General features: G+C 37.5%; 1 protein-coding gene across 1 annotated transcript; it reads right to left on the bottom strand.

Annotated features, from left to right (window-relative positions):
• Window positions 1-370: 370 nt before the first annotated feature.
• LOC149298584 (signal-induced proliferation-associated protein 1-like) lies at window positions 371-18,909 on the bottom strand. Its single transcript, XM_089487327.1, has 14 exons — window positions 18,174-18,909; window positions 17,902-18,026; window positions 17,538-17,726; window positions 12,124-12,298; window positions 10,440-10,543; window positions 9,362-10,159; window positions 7,258-7,532; window positions 7,008-7,178; window positions 4,309-4,378; window positions 3,252-3,375; window positions 2,813-2,932; window positions 1,224-1,284; window positions 1,070-1,136; window positions 371-547 (listed from the first exon to the last, which is right to left on the bottom strand). The coding sequence occupies exons 1-14, from the start codon at window positions 18,907-18,909 to the stop codon at window positions 371-373; spliced, it is 3,192 nt and encodes a 1,063-aa protein (XP_089343453.1).
• Window positions 18,910-19,783: the final 874 nt, after the last annotated feature.

Here is a 19,783-nt window from a genome sequence, read left to right as displayed (position 1 = left end):
TCATTATCATGGACTACTCACCCTCAGTGCTTAACGACAATCCTTATTCTAGCTTAACTTTGGTGTTTCCACCACAAACATGCTTGATCCTTTCTTTGCTTCATGCACGTTATTTTACCTTTCTACCCCTTATCCATTCCTCAGGTTATCCTAGACAAGTATGGTTTCTCATCACAGAGTATTCTTACATTTATTAATCCAGTTTTAATAAAATCTTGTCCCCTCCTATTTGAGTTTACCATCTCATTTTGCCCATGTAGCTATCTCTATACTTTTAATACTTATAGTAGATCTGTCTACTTTCATTGGTTTTTGAGATGAGTGATTGTTTTCTTTAATGATTATATTCCACCCTTATTACTTTTCCCCTTCAATCTTTGATTCCTTCTTGGCCGTCACTTGCTAATCCACCACAGCTGTTGTCTCCAGCTTTAAGTATCTTGGCTCCAGCCCCACTACCACGGGGCATTGATCCCGTGAATGCCTCTTCTTGGGTCCTCTTCAAGCTCAGCACCTCTGCTTGAAGTTGTGCTCTGCCTTCCTGCTCCTATCCAAGGGAAAATTAGCAAACTGAAATTATCCAATTGCAAGTTTATCTGTAAAAATAACCCAGGCTGCCCTTTTCTCCTTATGTTTTATTATGTAGTCATATTATTCTCTCATCAAGACTTTCTAGATACAGTACATAAATAGTGATGGAGGGAAAAGATTCAATTGGTCCATGTAGTCTGCCTTTTTAAATCACGTTTTCGGAATCAATTCTTTAGGATAGTTTTATTCACACCCAAGCTGTCTTGAATTAATTTACTATATTTGCCTGTAATAATTCCAGAATTTTCTCACACTGTCTGCCGACAACTTAAGTAATGCCCCTTACGTCTGGCACACCTTGTTTTATTACGCATTGGACTCTTGAAATAGTTGCATACTTCCTCTTGTAAATTTAAGGTTTCGAACATTATATTTTAACTTTATTTCAACCAAACTGCAACCATAAGGGCATACTCATTTTGAATCCCACCTTCACCATTTCTCCCTTCCTTCATTTTTATTAGCTCATACATCTCACCTTCTTCAAATCCTCTTGAAGTTTTTTTAGCTTCAGTTCAAGCTCTGTGACTTTGTCCGTAAGGTTTCTGCAAAGAGAAGTTCAAATAATTTTCATTGCAAAGACAATCACTCTAAAGTCTGATTACTTTACTTAACAGTTAGGAACCCCTTACCCTGATTGTGTTGGGATGGAACTGTTACCCCCTAAATCAGTTCTCACCTCTGACACTTGACCTTTGGAGACAGAAATTAAAAACTGTATTAAAATATGTACAGTTGCATGATCTATGATGGACTTGATAATCAGTGTTTGTAATGCAGGTTCTAATGTATTGTACTGTCCTCTATCATATTGTACCGATATTGGTCTTTTGCTTGCAGTGATTTTTTTTTAGTAAACCGGCAATTTGTGGGTTTTATTATTAGCTAGCCCTTTAACAAGGACTGAAGATGAGGATTCAAGATTAATTGTTAACATTGCTGGATGTACAGTAAATAGGTTACATCATTGGGATCCAATTCCATCAGCAGCCAATAAAATTAGAGAGGAGCGTATTAAAATGGTTCCCTGCTATTGGCTTGCCATTCTCTTTTAATCTTGACAAAAGCCTAAACTATCAGAAACTGCCATGAATCATCTCTGCAGAATGATAAATAGTTTTTTTTCAATCAAACCACATATATCTTTTCACATTGGAAATTAAAAATACTGTACACTATATGGACAAATGTATTAGGGCACCTGACTATTACACCTACAGCTCCCACTCTTCTGGGAAGGCTTTCCACAAGATTTTGGAGTGTTTCTTTGGGAATTTTTGCCCATTCATCCAGTCGAGCATTTGTGATGTCAGGCACTGATGTTGGACGAGAAGGCTTTGCACGCAATTTCCATTCCACTTCATTCTAAAGGTGTTCGATAGAGTTGAGGTTAGGGCTCTGTGCGGGCCAGTCAAGTTCTTCCACCCAAAACTCATCCAACCATGTCTTTATGGACCTGGCTGTGTGCACTGGGGCATAGTCATGCGTCTTGGTATGCTAAAATTCCCACAGAAACACTCAATTTATGGCAGAACCAAGCAGATATAATGAATCGCTAGACCTGTTGATCTCAAAAGAAGCAGAAAATATACCTAAAATTCAAGTTGCGGAACTTATGGGAAATAGTTTCATTTCAGGTTGCGGTAAAGAAACAGCCTCTTAAATGGCTAACAAAGACCCTTAATTTTAAAAGGGCTAAATTTTAAAATGGTAAAAAGGTCTCTGCAATAGGCAAACTGGGATGACATTATCAGTGACAAATGCAATGAAGAAATGCAGACAGCATTTAAAGAACTTTGAAATATAAATCAGTCAGAAACAATTTAAAAAGAAATCGTTGTGGGTCAATTGTAGTTCAATACTAGTGTAAGGGGAGGGGGTAGATAAAATAGATTTACATTTTTTCAGTCAGTTTGCCAAACTCAGCCATTAAGCAGCAGAACTGCATGATAGACAGGTGTAATGCTTGAATGCAAATTGGAGTGCATTTTATTGCATGTATATCACTTAAGGCATTATTTAGTTACTGCAGTTACAAAATAGTTTGTTCTCATTTAACTCCCCTTTGCTGCCTTTATTGAAACCATGATGTGCAATCTAATGGGAGGCTGTTCCATTTATCTACCACTATCTTGGTAAAGTAGAAGATTAGATGAGAACATTTTTAAGAAGAGATTAAGTTACTGCCTATTTGTTTCATATTGGCAGCACGGCTGTTTACTGGTTCCCACAGGTCTATCCTGGTCACCTTCTTTAGACATGGCTTCCAGTATGCTGTTACATGCTAGAGTGAGGTCCGAAATACTCTGCCATTCATCTTCAATAGATGTCTGTGTCAGCACTGAAAAGGAGATAAGTAACGATGAGACACAGCAGAACTATCAAAAACACCGGAAACAGGATACGTATTACCTCAAACAAGAAAGTCTATGTACATCTACAATCAGTCTTGAAAATGAAAAATATAAAAATATCTTATAGATATGTAATTTCAAAGAGGCAAGATGTATATACCTGAGCCAAATAACCCTAACTTGATTTGAGTTTATTACCCAAAAAGAGGGAGAGCCTATACATAAGCCGCAGATGATAAATTCTTTCATATAAAGAAAGTACAAAGCACAAAATTGAGATACTGTGAAAATGATGTACAAAATTACTTGTATTTGCAATGCTCTTAGTGGATTCCTGAGAAGAGGCCATAGGTGAAGGAGTTTCCTCCTGATTGAGGTCAGCTGTTTCAAACACGTTTCCCTGAGGCTGGCAAACAGGGCCGTCTACAATCTAAATGATAAAAAAAAAGGTCTAAGAGCAATGTTCTTGAAAGACAGGACTTAATACAGTACTCTACAGTACTGTGACAGTAGATCTGGATGGAACCCCATCCTTCACCCATGCACTAACTATTTTTCTTATCAACATTGCATCAACGATGGTCAGATAATGGAACTCCCTTGAGCAGTGGTTAATAAGGCACACATCTGGAGGCTACAAGCTTAAAGAAGAAATACTAATTCATTCCTTTATTTCGTGGCTGAAGGGACTTGTATATGCATTGCATTATAAGAACTTAGTAACTGTGTAGCAGATGTATAGTGTATTGTTTTACTACATGGTGTAAACTCAGAAAGGCTTGAAGTTGAAGTTACAGTTTTGAAAATGTGTGTACACAGCTGATAACATAGTAACAAATATATATATATATATATATATATATATATATATATATATATATATATATATAGCATTGATTATTATTAGTAACTTCTTTCACATATGTTAAAAAGGCCCATCTGAGTGCCAGGAATTGCAACTGGACGTTAAAAAAACATCCAGCTTTGGATGTCACTTGGAATCTTCGGGTTACTCTTGATTACTTCAGTAAAGCATTTTATTATACATCACTGTATAAATGTGTTTTGTGTCTTCTTAGCTGTAGGTGATATGATTACAACCTGGTCATACGATTCCCATGAACAGTAACAGTGGATCAACACATATGCATCTCATACCAAAAAGACAAACTAATAAAGTGACCCACACTGGATATTCTAGTGGCGGTGGAGGGGGTGGTGATTAATCCTTTGTGATTTTTTCAAGGTATATATTAATCGAATAACATTTTACAGGACTAAGTTGCACTTAAGTGGAGTTAAATGGCCAATGCTCTGCAAAGGCTCTATCCAGGAGAAACATATGACAATCTGTGATTCATACCAGTTCATCCCATGCAGGGTCTGGCTGAGGAATGATATCAGGGGGTGCCAAATCAGCATTATTATTATACCTGACAAAATAAGAAATAATGTTTATAGGGTTGGATAAATCATGTATTTAACTTAAGTTACAATATGAGTAAGACAGTAACAAGTGGGATGGTAGAAGATCTGAAATAAGAATGAAATACAGTATATTGGTAGGAAGAAGTGAGTGAGACGAGAGAGAAAGCAAGCTATTTGTAAGACCGTATGTAATTCACATACGGTCTTACAAATGGCTTGCTTTCTCTCTCGTCTCACTCACTTCTTCCTTACAGTGGTGAAAATGGAAGAAATATAGAAAGATACTGGTGAAATGGAAAATAAATGCCATTTAAAAAACAGTTGCTGGAAGATCAATCAATGTTCAGGTGACAAATAAAGGTAATATATATATGACACTAAGGTGTTTTCACCAAACTGGGGGTATGTAGAACATTTTACCTGCCTCACTTCACTATGCAGGGTAAACACTGCTGTTAACTAAGTTAGCTCTGCATAATACACAGTTAATGTTAGGATATATATATATATATATATATATATATATATACTCATTGGTCACTTTATTAGGTACACCTGTTCAATTGCTTGTCAACACAAAAAGCTAATGTATGTAAAGCATGTAGACGTCATCAAGCTAACTTGCTAAAGTTTCAACCTAAGCATCAGAATGGGGAAGAAAGGGGATTTAAGTGACTTTGAACATGGCATGGTTGTTGGTGCCAGATGTGCTGGTCTGAGTATTTCAAAAACTGCTGATGTAATGAGATTTTCAAGCACAACTATCTCTAGGGTTTACAGAGAACGGTCCGAAAAAGAGAAAATATCCAGTGAGCGGAAGTTGTGTGGACAAAAATGGCTTGTTGACGTCAGAGGTCAGAGGAGAATGGACAGACTGGTTCGAGATGTCAGAAAGTCAACAGTAACCTCATAACCAAGGTATGCAGAATACAAGCTCTGAATGCACAACACGTCGAACCTTGAATTAGATGGTCTACAGCAGCAGAAGACCATACCGGGTGCCACTCCTGTCACCGGGTGCCACAATTGTGGCTACAATTCGCACAGGCTCACCAATATTGGACAATGGAAGACTGGAAGAACGTTGCCTGGTCTGATGAGTCTCCATTCCATCTTCGACATTCAGATGGCAGGGTCAGACTTTGGCATAAACAACACGAAGGCATAGATCCATCCTGCCTTGCATCAACAGTTCAGGCTGGTGGTGGTGGTGTAATGGTGTGGGGGAGATTTTCTTGGCACACTTTGGACCCCTTAGTACCAACTGAGCATCGTTTAAACACAACAGCCTACCTGAGTATTGTTGCTGACTATGTCCATTCCTTTATGACCACAGTGTACCCATCTTCTGATGGCTACTTCCAGCAGGATAATGCACCATGTCATAAAGCTCACATAATCTCAAACTGGTTTCTAGAACATGACAATGAGTTCACTGAACTCCAATGGCCTCCGCAGTCATCATATCTCAATTCAATAGCGTGCCTTTGGGATGTGGTGGAACGGGAGATTCACATCATGGACGTGCAGCCGACAAATCTGCAGCAACTGTGTGATGCCATCATGTCCATATGGACCAAAAATCTCTGAGGAATGTTTTCAGCACCTTGTAGTATGCAATGAAGAATTAAGGCAGTTCTGAAGGCAAAATGGGGGTCCAACCCCGTACTAGCAAGGTGTACCTAATTTAGCGGCCAGTGAGTATATATATATATATATATATATATATATATATATATATATATATATATGGAAAGAAAATCCAAAACATAAACATTTTTAAATATATGTCCCCTGCCAGGTTTAAAACAGAAGATTTAGAGACAGTTACAGGATAGGACACTATTATCTCAAAAGAAGTACTGTGGTAAAACTAGCCTATGAATCACTTTCCTGTTCTAAACTTAGTTACTTTCTTAACGTCAGCAGCTTCCACCAAATGTAAGTATTAAGTGAATGGGGAGGAAAATCATTCAGCTCATATGACAAGGAGTTAAGGTGGCTGCTCTATTTTGGCACTCAAAGTGCTTATATACTGTGTATATAACAGTCATGTGTCACTAAACCTTAAGAATAACTTAACTTATTATAATAATAATAAATAACGCGCCTACAGTGAGTGACTCCGTTTAAACTATGAATTGTGAAAGTATTTACTAATTTCCTTTTATAGCACATTTCATCATCCTTCATGTTGGAGTTACATTCCTCTTTTCAAGTTCTTCAAGGAAATGTGTTTTTTTAATAAGCCCTGCAAAACCCTTCAGTATTGGGGACTGTACCACCATAGGGTACTCGCATGTTAACCATTATTAGCACCACAAAGTAATAGGTAAGGGTAGTTAGAAGAAGTTGCTCACCTTACAGTTATTGCATGGATTGGACTTTTATCTCATACAGAAGATTTCTACCAATTTAGGGCTAAAACAAACACTTGTCACTAAAGGATCATTGATGATCATTGCTATCAACCTGATCAGCTTACTCTTGTAGACGAATAAACTGTTGGATATGCTAGCCGATATAACTTTGAGAAGAGTAACATTATATGATGTCTGACTTCACAGTAACCATTTTAAATTAGAATACTTTTGTAAATTAATTGTATAACATGAACAGTAGGCATTGCATTACCTGAACTCTGTTCTCTCTTCCTGCACAGACAAAGTGCGCAGAAGGGTTTGAGCTTGAGATGGAGCTTCAGCTTTCCTCGTTATTCTCTCCTCTTTATCTTCTTCCTCTCCTCCTGAAGCTGTTACAATTCTCTTCTCCTGCAGCGACCTCACATACAACTCAGAATAGCTCCTGGGGGTTCAAAAATAGTAAAACACTGATGCTAAGTGCTTTCTAAATCTAGCATTTAAATTTATATTCGTATTCCCACCTGCGGGGCTTTCCAGATTCGTCTGGAGGCAGGGTGGTCACTGTCACTTTTTTGGCACGCAGAAAGAGTGAACGGACATTGTCAGGGGTAAGGGAGCAGAAAGGTTGGCCGCAGATTGCTACCAGCCTTGCTCCGGGACAAAGGCCCACGGTCTCTGCCATACTGAATCTTTCGACTTCGGTCACAAAGCCCCCTGAGTCTGCACTGAAACCAAGCTGTCCAAGTCCATTCCTTAGTAATGGTATCTCCCTGGTTTCACAGCCACCTGATACGACCTGGGAAGGGAATAAAATAGTGAGGTACATGGCGATCCAATTACAGACTTTACATACCTAAAATGTGAATGTTACTAGTGCTTAAATCCTATTATTTACATTTTCTACAGGAATCTCTCATGGGTCATGTGTATTTTCTTTCAGTTTATATATCAAATGTTTACAAGAATTGTACCAATCTGCACATTGAATGTGCACCACAGGAAACCACTTTGAGGAAAGAGGAGAAGCAGCTGTCTAATGTTCCTTGAACTCATTTGTTTTACCAATATTCAGTTTAGATATTTCCCATAATGCAGGACAACACTTTACAAATGGAAGTGTAAACCAAATATGTATGTAGCTTTTAGTCAGGAAGCCAAAAGTGTCCAACCTGCGGCCCTCCAGCTGCTGCAGGACTACATATCCCATATTCCTCTGCCAGCCCCTTAGCTGAAAGAGCATTATGGGGGACGTAGTCCTGCAGCAGCTGGAGGGCCGCAGGTTGGAGAACCCTGACTAAGCTCTAATGACAAGCTTTACAAATACTTTTAAACACTATTTCCCTGCTCTAAAAATAACCAAGCTTATTTTGTGAAATATTCCATTGTAATTGTATCTAACTTAATTAACCCCTTTGTTTTACTGAAAGAAATGAATGCTGGTAAAGCAGCAAAACATAGCACAAACACTGTGTCTATGCAGTGATCAATCATACAGTTAAGAGGGGATTGTAGGATTTAGGTGTATGTTGTGGGCTAAAATAAAAAAAAAAGTTGTTACCACATGTTTTTTCCCCTCTGCGAAGGCATTTGCCATTTTCACATGTGAACCAGTCGTCGTTAAGTGTGTCTGAACTTTAACCAGAATGTAGTGATGGCTCTTCTGCCTGATGAGCCACCTTAAAAAAGGGGCCATCAGAACCTCCTTGTAGTTCCTGAAATACTGCCTCTACCAGGGATGATTCTGAGGGAACCTCCATCTGAATACACTCCACAGATACCTGCTTTTTACAGTTAGCCCGGGAATCAAGATTTCTCTTTTCTGCATTTTAAGCAGCTTTTTGTGGGAGATGACCTGCTGGAAGACATTGCCTCCTATACAACTGTATATGTTCCATATTTAATGCAACTAAATTATACTTTCAAGATTTGGAATAGAGCTTAATAAGCTCTGTGAAGGTGAAAAAGTTGGGTATGCCACCAAAAAGAAAAAAGCAATAAGACACTATCTATCATCGTCCTGTCTGTTCCTCTACGCCTGGTCTATCCATAGGGACCTTCAAAAACATGACACAAACTCACTGAAAAGAATGTTAAATGCTTTTTACCACCAAAATGTTTGTGTAAAAGCAGCTGGACAAAACATGCCTACAAGCCCCTAGATAAATAATTTGAGATCACAATACTAACTGTACTGAGACACGGTCCCAATAAACTGATCTGTGAAAATTCCAAGTTGGTAAACTGAAATGTGCATGTTACAATTTAGACCCCGTAGTGCTCGATAAGCATGACAAACCTAAGCATACGGAATATTGCCGGGGTTGTTGCAAAAAGCAAATTGCAGTAGCGGTGATCTGCGGAAGATCTTGGTGTGCAAACAGCTACCTAAAACATGCTGCTAGATAAATATCCTAGGTTGTCTAGTTTCAAAAAATATATGGTTTTACTGGATTAAGTTCAAGGATGTACACATATTATATCTGAAGAATGGAATTTTGATGACTTACGGGACTCTACATCTTAAACTATGAATACAGGTCTAATACAAAGTATCACAAATACCTTTGGGCTAGATCCCCATACTACCAATTCTCCATTGTCCTCTTCCTTTATTTCTTATCTTACCTGCAACCTTTTGACAATGTGATTCACCTCTTCTTCCACTTCTGCATCACTGCCTGCAATTGGACGAAGCTCCAATCTCCCTGCCCGTCCATAGTACAAGTCCAGACCCCCTCCAGAGGAGTATGTCCACCCCAATACATCACGACACGAACAATGGAAGCACACTGCTCCCTCCTGCTCTTTGCTTCTATCTACCAACACCAGCATTTCAGATGATACTCCAAGCAAATAGAGGCCATCAGGAATGAAAGAGCTCAGGGCTCTCACAGTCCACACAAGGGCACCAGGGCTGTGGAATTCTGGAGGTATGGTGTATGCCCACCGAGGGCCTTTTCCGCCCTTTTCCCCAGGGCCAGTACTGCCAACACGATCCCATTTCTTAGAAAGGCTTAAAAGGGCCAGCTTTGAGGAGCAAGAGTCCAACGTAGCTGTCGTAACATGATCACGAGCTAGATCCTTCAGATATTCTTCTCTGGTCCGTGTTGCCATAGCTAGAAACTTGCCACCACGTTCAGCTGCATTCTCACCATTGATAGCTTTAGAGAGCAGGAAGTCTCTTAGCTCTGGGGAACGACGAAATTGGCTGGGAGGCAGAGGAGGGCCAAAAGGTGGGGTATCAGCTGTACGGCTAACAGCTACACTGTATGAGGTATAAAGAGTGCATGGATTGTAGACCTGGACAACCAAGAAGACATGCTGAAAGTGAGAGCGAATGGTCCGTGGTGTAAAAGGAAGGGCCCCAGGTTCTTGGAAAACAATAGTAACAATGTCATTTCCAATGTGCCTTTTTCGGAGAAGCTGAAGAAAAAAAGAAAACAATTCTATGAATTGGTAAAATAGAGCAAAAGCTTAAAATATGGCATATGTGTTGAATTAACAAAATCATATATAGAAAAACAAAGAACATGTTTTAACTTTTAACATGTATATAGCACAAAAATCAGTATAATGATAGTACATTTAGTGACATTATAATATATGTTATAATAGATGCAACTCGTAGGTATTAGTTTTCCACAGAATGCAATAATTGTACAAGTCTGTATATAAATGCTGAAAAGTAGATGAAGTCCATTACCTGCTGGCTGTTGCTGGCTGTATACGGAAGCATTGTGGAAACATGGAACATAATCTCATAATCTTGGTAACGAGTGTAGAGGGAGTGTGTGCCTGTACTGTCAGCTGTAGAAAGAAATGGTTAATATTACTGTGGAAGTGTATATAATATGGTCGATTGATATAATAAAGTAAAGGTGAGGTGAAAAATAAACAGCATGTATACAGCCAGAGTCAGTATGTCTACAGTATTGTAGTACAGGATTCAGTGTGTATGTGTCCATACTTTTAGCGTGTGTATAGTGTTAGCTAGTGTGTGCATGTGAATAAGAGTGTGGTGCTAGTGTGTATGGGGTTGTTTATGTTACAGTATGGCATTAGCACAAGTGAATTTGTCACCATTAATGTAGTGTATTTTGTTAGCATGTGTGTACATTAGAGTAGAATGTTAGTGTGTGTGTTACTGTAGTGTGCTTGTGAGCATAAATATATGTTAGTGCATGACAAAGCCAGGTTGGGTAATATATGAAAATAAAATCATGATTGAGGAAGAAAAAAAAATGCTGGCTCCTAACTTTTTCGACTTTTCCTAAATGCTAAGCAAATTCGTCGACCCCTGGTTTAAAGGATAATACGTCATAGTCCAAACATATTTGTTAAAAATAGGGGTTGCCAATTTGAATTGTAAAATATGGGACACAATGGGAACTACTGAAAAAAACCATTACCATTTTTTTATACATACTTTTTGTGTATATGTGGATATTTCCACTTTGGATGAATTAGATAATTTTCCTGATTTCTGGTTTGCTTTTGCAATGCTGCCTATTGGAGAGCAGTGCAACACAACTAGGGTTCTCTTTGGGATCTACAGCAACCTGTCTTGCAGCTAGTGGAAAACTAAACCTATCTAATGAATTCTACAAATAATTTATTATATTTATTTAATTTCCTGAAGGAGAAATTTAGTTTTCCCCTCCAGTCACATTAATCTGATGAAGACAAATGATTAAGAAGTAGGGCTCTCCAAGTTTGCTTTCCTAACGTCATCAGTGTCAGATGGACCACCAAAGACCCTAGTGGGGTCTATACAGACCCTGCATGGTCTCTGTTACACAGAGAGTTCCCTTATGCATTTGTAATCAATGCAATGTAAAAGAAACCCCTATTCTGTGTTTTATATCCCTTCCAATCCCAATCCACCAGCACTTACTGAGAGCACTATTACATTTAGCTGCTGACAGAAGGGAGACCAAGCTGTCATACAGACGGCCTTTCTGAAAGCACACAGATGCACACTGTAAGATGGAGCCTTCTTAGCTTATTACTGACCAGAAATGTTCTGTTCCATTTTCATAATAAATAGCTTTTTTCTACAAAGAACTAGTATTTCACAAATCAATTTTTCTTAGCACATATAGACATACAAAAGCAGTGTATTATGCATTTGTTTTTATTTTCTAAAAATATTGTGATTTACTAATGATTTTGAAAAAAGTTATTAAATCATTACATGCCACTGAACGGGAACAACGGGAAATACTGTATTTAAATGCAAGAGAGAACTGGAAATTGGGCACCCAAATTTTTTTTATGTAAATATAATTTAAACCTTAACAAAATGAAAGAAGAACAAATTAATCATGAGAAACAGATGAAAACAAATAGTATACTGGTACAAGTGACTACTAAAAAACCATCCTTACTCTTGTTGTCCAACTGAGCTCGATATTTGTCAAATCCTTTGAGTTGGACTTCATCCCCAAGCAGACTTAAGAACTCCTGGAAAGCTGGTCCAGCTGTCTCGTTGTTATACATTTCTTCTTCTGAGCCCTGTCCAGCTCGGCAATACAGGATGCCAATCTTTCTCTGGAAGTTGAGCTGTTGCCAAAATGAAACATTATTGATGATGTTATGATGTTTGTTACTCTCAGGTTTATGTAAGATTTCCCTAACTATCTTTTAGATGTTAAGAGTATCAACTATACCGTATTGGCTCAATTATAGGCCTGCACTTTACTTATATTCCCCTCTGCTCCCCTGATATGCCACTCTGCCCCACCAGATATGCTTTATGCCCCTTAGAAATGCCCCTTTGCCCCTAGAAATGCCTTTTGCCCCCCTAGAAATGCCACTCTGCCCCCCCTAATATGCCACTCTGCTCCCTAGAAAGGAAGTGCCGGCGGCGGAGGTTGTCTACGCGCATCGCTGCAGCCGGTGAACGTCTGCGTGATGCACATAGACAACCTCCGCCGCCGGCACTTCCACTGTGGGTTCGCACAGACGTCCACTGGCTGCCAGAGAGGAGGATCCAGGCCTCCTGCAGCGCTGCGGGGGATCTGGATCCTAACCCTGCTGCTTGTCCGCAGCAGGGCTAAATGAAAAAGAAAAAAAGAAACACTGCATGTCCCAGGCGTCGGGCGATACGAATTGCGCATCCCTGCACTAAACCCCGATTATAGGCCGTACCCCCACTTTAAAGACTTAAAGTGGAGGGAAAAAATGTGGCCAAAATTCGGGCAAATACGGTGTGTATATATATATATATATATATATATCCATAATAAGCACGCCCTCACGGGACTTGTAATCCAAAACAATCAGATAATTTATTACTATAGTCATAAGCACATTGACTCCTTATCATACTATCTTGTGTTAAATAAAAGAACAGCTCAGAATCACTCAGACACTAAGACATGACTCTTAGTGTGCTGTTTGAGCAGGAAGAGTCACCCAAATCATCATGTGACTACCTGCAAATGGCCTTTAAGTCTGCAGATAAGCTTTGGTTTTTTTCAATGGGGCTTCCCTTTTAAGATCCAGTTCTGTCTTTATAGACCTATAAGCAGAGTATCTTTTTGCCATATTGGCCCTTGTTTACTGCGTTATCTAACTTAAATACTTATTTAAAGCTATAGGTGCGTTTTTGGTTCATTCTACTTGAATTAATTATCATCCTATTTGCTAAAACAATATATCTGTAACATGATCCACATCTTTCATTCTATTTGTAACTAAACCAAATATCACTGCAAATAAAATGAACACACATCACTAATGGCAGACGGCAGGACTAAACACAGCAGAATGAGACAATAATTTTTATACTGAAAGTGCACAATTATCTCAAACACTATAAAAACAACAATTTAGCAGATGTCAAACCTATATATCCTGTTGGAAATTATGACCATTAGCCATAATTCATATATGCTAAAGTATATCAGGGTAATATGCTGCACAACACCATTAATAAACCAAAAAGTATGTGCTACAATAGTGAAGTGTGGTAAATAATAAATAGATCAATATACAAAATAATACTTCCCAAAAATTGACTGCAGCTGCCCAAACGACACTCTTCCTCAAAGTGTAAAATATAAACGAACCAAAAAAGTATGGGGCGCAGGTACATATAAAGGGAAAAAGAAACAACACAATATAGTGTAGATGGTATGTCCAATATAGTGATGAAGTGATATATTGCATTCACAAATAAAGAAGGTGATTCGAACCCATCAGCATGGAATATGTAAAATTATTTAATTTTCTTCGTAAAAAATCTAGAAAACAAACTAAAAATGGTGCAATATCTCAAGGTAAAATACAAGTGTACCAATAAGAATGCACTCACAATTTTTCATGCACAAAAGTGCATATGCAGGCGTTTCGTATAAAAGTCCACCAAAAGGTAGGATGTAATGAAGTCCAATTGAATCTTTCGACGCGTTTCGCCCCTTGGGCTTCTTCAGGAGATCAATTGGTAAAATAATCAGCAATCCGTAAGTGGTTCCGTTCCCTCTGTCTGCTCTTTTATAGCCGTTTCCGTGTATGTCGTCGCGTGTTGACCTTTTCCCTTGATGTCATCGCGTATCGTCTGTATTCTTTGATTGTTCTCTCGCTTGTCAATAAAGTTGTAGGTAAAAAACGGAGGCTATCTAGCCTGTATGCAGGAGGATCTTCAAAATGAGCCTCCCGATAATCAAGGAGAGAGAATAAGTCATTGAGAGAAGAAATTGGCCTCGAGGGAGTGATTGCATACAATTCATATACTTGAGAAGAGAAAAGAAGAGAGACAAAGAAGAGAACCAGAGAAAAAGACAGAAATATCCACCGTATGTTCCATGGTCGTGTGTATTTGTGTGTCTGCAAAAAAAGCATCGATCGTACCAGATATTGAACCGAAAAGTGCGTGTGTAATCTACAAGTATATTGTGTATAACTGCAAAAAAATATACAGATGTAAAGTCCGTTAGATAAGTGTGATGATTATGTAGGACTGTGGGTGACTGTAATTAAAATGGCTATAACGAATCAAGAGATACAATATCCGCTGGAATATATCCATTAAATGATTGAAAAAGTTTATTACTTATATGAGATCAAGATGTATACGAAATTGTTTGGAATCTGTGAATAAATATTGATTATATTTTAATAAATATAATAAAATATGCATGTGATGCCAAAGTGATGATAAATGTGCCTATGTGTAAAATAATGATTAGTGATTATCCTAAATTAATGTGTTGAAATTGTATTGAATAAATGAATATATATAAATGAATGTATATGTTTGATAAAGTGATCATATGATAATGAAATAATAAATTAATTATGTTAATATAAATAAATGAATTAATTATGTGTGATGTGTTAAATTGTGTGTTAATGGTAATAATGGATAATAGATATCCTAAAGTGCTATGTGAGTGAAAAATTAAATTATACATTAACATGCTGCATATATATATTAAATTATACATTAACATGCTACATATATATTAAATTGTATATTAACATGCTGCATATATATGCAGATTGGTGACTACATAGTGCCTAAATTATATAAAGTATTATTAAGCTATCATTAGAAATATATCGAGATAAATAATATAAAATCCATACATCTATATATGTGTGGAACATTTTATACGTCTAGAAATGGTTATAAATATCCTAAAAATAATGAATGTATAAATAATGTGTAAAATATAAATATATATAAAATATAAAAATATATAAATATATGTATATATATAAATAAAATGTAAAATATTTTAAAATTGGAATAAAAACTGTCTAATCCATAAAGGCTAAAATGTCTAATTCCATATTTAATCCCCCTTTTTTGTGCGTTTAAAACTTGTATATCTATTCCATCTCTCCAATTTTTAGGATATTTATAACCATTTCTAGACGTATAAAATGTTTCACACGTATATATAGATGTATGGATTATATATTATTTATCTCTATATATTTCTAATGATAGCTTAAAAAATACTTTATATAATTTAGGCACTATGTAGTCACCAATCTGCATATATATATGCAGCAGCATGTTAGTATACAATTTAATATATATGTAACATAGTAACATAGTTCATAAGGTTGAAAAAAGACCAAAGTCCATCAAGTTCAACCTATATACATATTGTGTCCCTACTGTGTTGATCCAGAGGAAGGCAAAAAAAACCCTTATGAAGCAGATGCCAATTGCCCCATACCAGGGGGAAAATTCCTTCCCGACTCCAAATATGGCAATCAGAATAAATCCCTGGATCAACGTTCTGTCCCTATTAATCTAATATCTAAAGTATCTAAAGTAATCTAATATCTAAAGTATCTAAAGTAGCATGTTAATGTATAATTTAATATATATATGCAGCATGTTAATGTATAATTTAATTTTTCACTCACATAGCACTTTAGGATATCTATTATCCATTATTATCCATTAACACACAATTTAACACATCACACATAGTTAATTCATTTATTTATATTAACATAATTAATTTATTATTTCATTATCATATGATCACTTTATCAAACATATACATTCATTTATATATATTCATTTATTCAATTCAATTTCAACACATTAATTTAGGATAATCACTAATCATTATTTTACACATAGGCACATTTATCATCACTTTGGCATCACATGCATATTTTATTATATTTATTAAAATATAATCAATATTTATTCACAGATTCCAAACAATTTCGTATACATCTTGATCTCATATAAGTAATAAACTTTCTCAATCATTTTAATGGATATATTCCAGCGGATATTGTATCTCTTGATTCGTTATAGCCATTTTAATTACAGTCACCCACAGTCCTACATAATCATCACACTTATCTAACGGACTTTACATCTGTATATTTTTGTGCAGTTTTACACAATATACTTGTAGATTACAAACGCACTTTTCGGTTCAATATCTGGTACGATCGATGCTTTTTTTGCAGACACACAAATACACACGACCATGGAACATACGGTGGATATTTCTGTCTTTTTCTCTGGTTCTCTTCTTTGTCTCTCTTCTTTTCTTTTCTCTTCTCAAGTATATGAATTGTATGCAATCACTCCCTCGAGGCCAATTTCTTCTCTCAATGACTTATTCTCTCTCCTTGATTATCGGGAGGCTCATTTTGAAGATCCTCCTGCATACAGGCTAGATAGCCTCCGTTTTTTACCTACAACTTTATTGACAAGCGAGAGAACAATCAAAGAATACAGACGATACGCGATGACATCAAGGGAAAAGGTCAACACGCGACGACATACACAGAAACGGCTATAAAAGAGCAGACAGAGGGAACGGAACCACTTACGGATTGCTGATTATTTTACCAATTGATCTCCTGAAGAAGCCCAAGGGGCGAAACACATCGAAAGATTCAATTGGACTTCATTACATCCTACCTTTTGGTGGACTTTTATACGAAACGCCTGCATATGCACTTTTGTGCATGAAAAATTGTGAGTGCATTCTTATTGGTACACTTGTATTTTACCTTGAGATATTGCACCATTTTTAGTTTGTTTTCTAGATTTTTTACGAAGAACATTAAAGAATTTTACATATTCCATGCTGATGGGTTCGAATCACCTTCTTTATTTGTGAGTGCAATATATCACTTCATCACTATATTGGACATACCATCTACACTATATTGTCTTGTTTCTTTTTCCCTTTATATGTACCTGCGCCCCATACTTTTTTGGTTCGTTAATATGCTGCACATACTGAATTTTTAAGCACCCATATTTTCAATATATAATGTATATAAAATACCCATTTTTTTTGCTTACCCCCTGTTCATCCAATTTAAGCAAAGTGTCTGGCACTTTGGGAGAGTTGGATGCCAAACGCAGACATTGAAGGTTAACCTCTGGAACAACATGTTCCAGGAGCTTTTTGGGTGATATGGCTCGAGAGGAATTTGTACGGATGGATGACGGGAATGCTTCTTCTAGGATAGATCCACGAAGGGTTTTCAGCTTGAAATACAGAACAGGGAGATTAATATGAACAATACGATAAATTAATAGCAAAAGAGATTATTCACTTGACAAAGTAAGGTTGGTGATGGTCATTAAGACAGCTCTTACAAAAGAAACTGTAAGTAGAATGAAAAATCATAATATATTTCACAATCACGTAGTTACAATTTACCTCAGTAGTACGAAAAATAATTCTGTAGTTGTAATGGATATTTTGAGCCCCCTCTCTGTCATCTCTGCGTAAGCTTATAGCTATGGGTCCCAATCGTTCATCAACCCCAAAAAAGTTCTGATGTTCTGAGAAAAAAGGAGAAGAAAAGCAAATATTGGACATATAAACACTAGGTATAAAATAGAAATAGCAGCATGTGAGATGTGATAAACAGAAAGCAAAAAGGGATTAGCGGTCTTCAAAAGAGAAAAACTAGAAACAGTCTATAATACCTTTGCCATAAAAATATTTCCGATAATACAATGCTCCAAGATCCTGATACTCCACAAAGTAGCTGCTATCCCTCATTCTCTCCCTAGCTTCTTCCAATACAGATACTGCTGCATTGGGTCCCCTCACAGGACTGTTATGTGAGCTGTGAAGAGGCAAAGTAACACAGAAGTCCCAGCCTGGGTCTTTCAAGCTGTCAGTATTCTCTCCCCCAACCTCATTCCGAAAATAGGGACAACTGAGGAGAAGCTCATTATCCTTCCCATCTCCAGGGTCTGATGGTTCCTCTGGTGAAGACAGTGATCTTCTCGGTGATGAAGTACATGCTCTGATCTGAGAGGCTGCAGATGCCCCACTCCTAATATTCCTTCGGTTTTCTGATTCTCCTTTCCGGAAAGGATCAAACAGTATACTTTGGACATCGTAGTGAGCAAAACTCTTTGGCCGAGGTGCTACTGGGCCTATATCTAGGGGCTTTTCCTTGGCCTCCTGGGCCGGTGGCCCCTGGCTGACACCAGCCAGCCCCAACAGTAGGAATGGATCCTTAAAGCGTGGCGCAGATGGGCTGCTGGTCCCCTTTTCCCTGGGATCTGGATCTGATTCCGAAAGAGAGCGCGTCCCTCCGTTTTGTCTGTTGCTCCCTTTGCCTATTAAGAATTTGGAGTCATTTGGATTTTTGTTAGAGGATCGGGTAGGAGGGTGGTGCAATTTACGCACAAAGAGATCATCGGACTGCATCTCATGAGAAGGGACTCATTGATGATGTTTCAAAGCTGTGGTCTTTATTGTACTTTTTTCCAAAGTCTCCTGTTGCGTCCAGTAGGCAATATTTGCTCTATACAATACCTACCTAACTTGCCCTGAGTGTGTCCATGTCATTTAACTGCCTACTATTGACTGACTGTCCTTCACTGCCTGCTTGTCAGTGTAATCTTTTACTGCTAAACTATAGATTAATTAGCTCACTTCTTCTTTCATTGACTATATGGCTATGATTTCTGTAGACAGCAATTTTGCTTTTGTTTTTCGACAATTGTCTCACACAAACACCTTTCTTCATTACATCCTCTATTATATTTCTCGGTGAAATAGATCCATTTCAGGCTGGTATTACACCACATGATCCATGGGACAAAAAAAAAATCTACCCCATGAAAGTAAAAAGTGCAGTTTTTGAATCCCAGATTCTTCCAAAAACACGGTCTTCTAGTCTGTAAGAAATGGAGACAGGATGAGGCACGTTAACAAGTAGTTATGAAGCATGACTCTGTCACTATAAACTTTTGTGTACAAGGTGGTTGCTTTAAAGTGGGTTGAGCAATGCCATGGCACTAAAATTGTTAATAATCATTTATCTGCAAAACAAAAAAGAGTTAAGGCAATTGTGTTTAGAAGGAAACTAAAAAAACAGAGATACCAGAACTATTCTCAAAATAGTGGTTAAATGGGCCTCAACCCCTGTACCCATACGAAGGGGAATTTAGGCTTTTAACCCCTTAATGACAATTGCTGGTTCTGGCACGGCACGGAAAAACAAGTCGTTTACGACAAATGACGTGCCAGGACCGGCACGTCTTTAAACGGGTGCAGAAAGCGATCTACGTTCGCTTTC

Source organism: Sceloporus occidentalis, unplaced genomic scaffold, assembly GCF_023333645.1.
Source record: "Sceloporus occidentalis isolate IW3139 unplaced genomic scaffold, rSceOcc1.0.p SCAF_32, whole genome shotgun sequence".
NCBI lineage: Eukaryota > Metazoa > Chordata > Lepidosauria > Squamata > Phrynosomatidae > Sceloporus > Sceloporus occidentalis.
The sequence above is the reverse complement of the archived record's forward strand: the minus strand, read 5'-3'. Positions and strand labels throughout refer to the sequence as shown.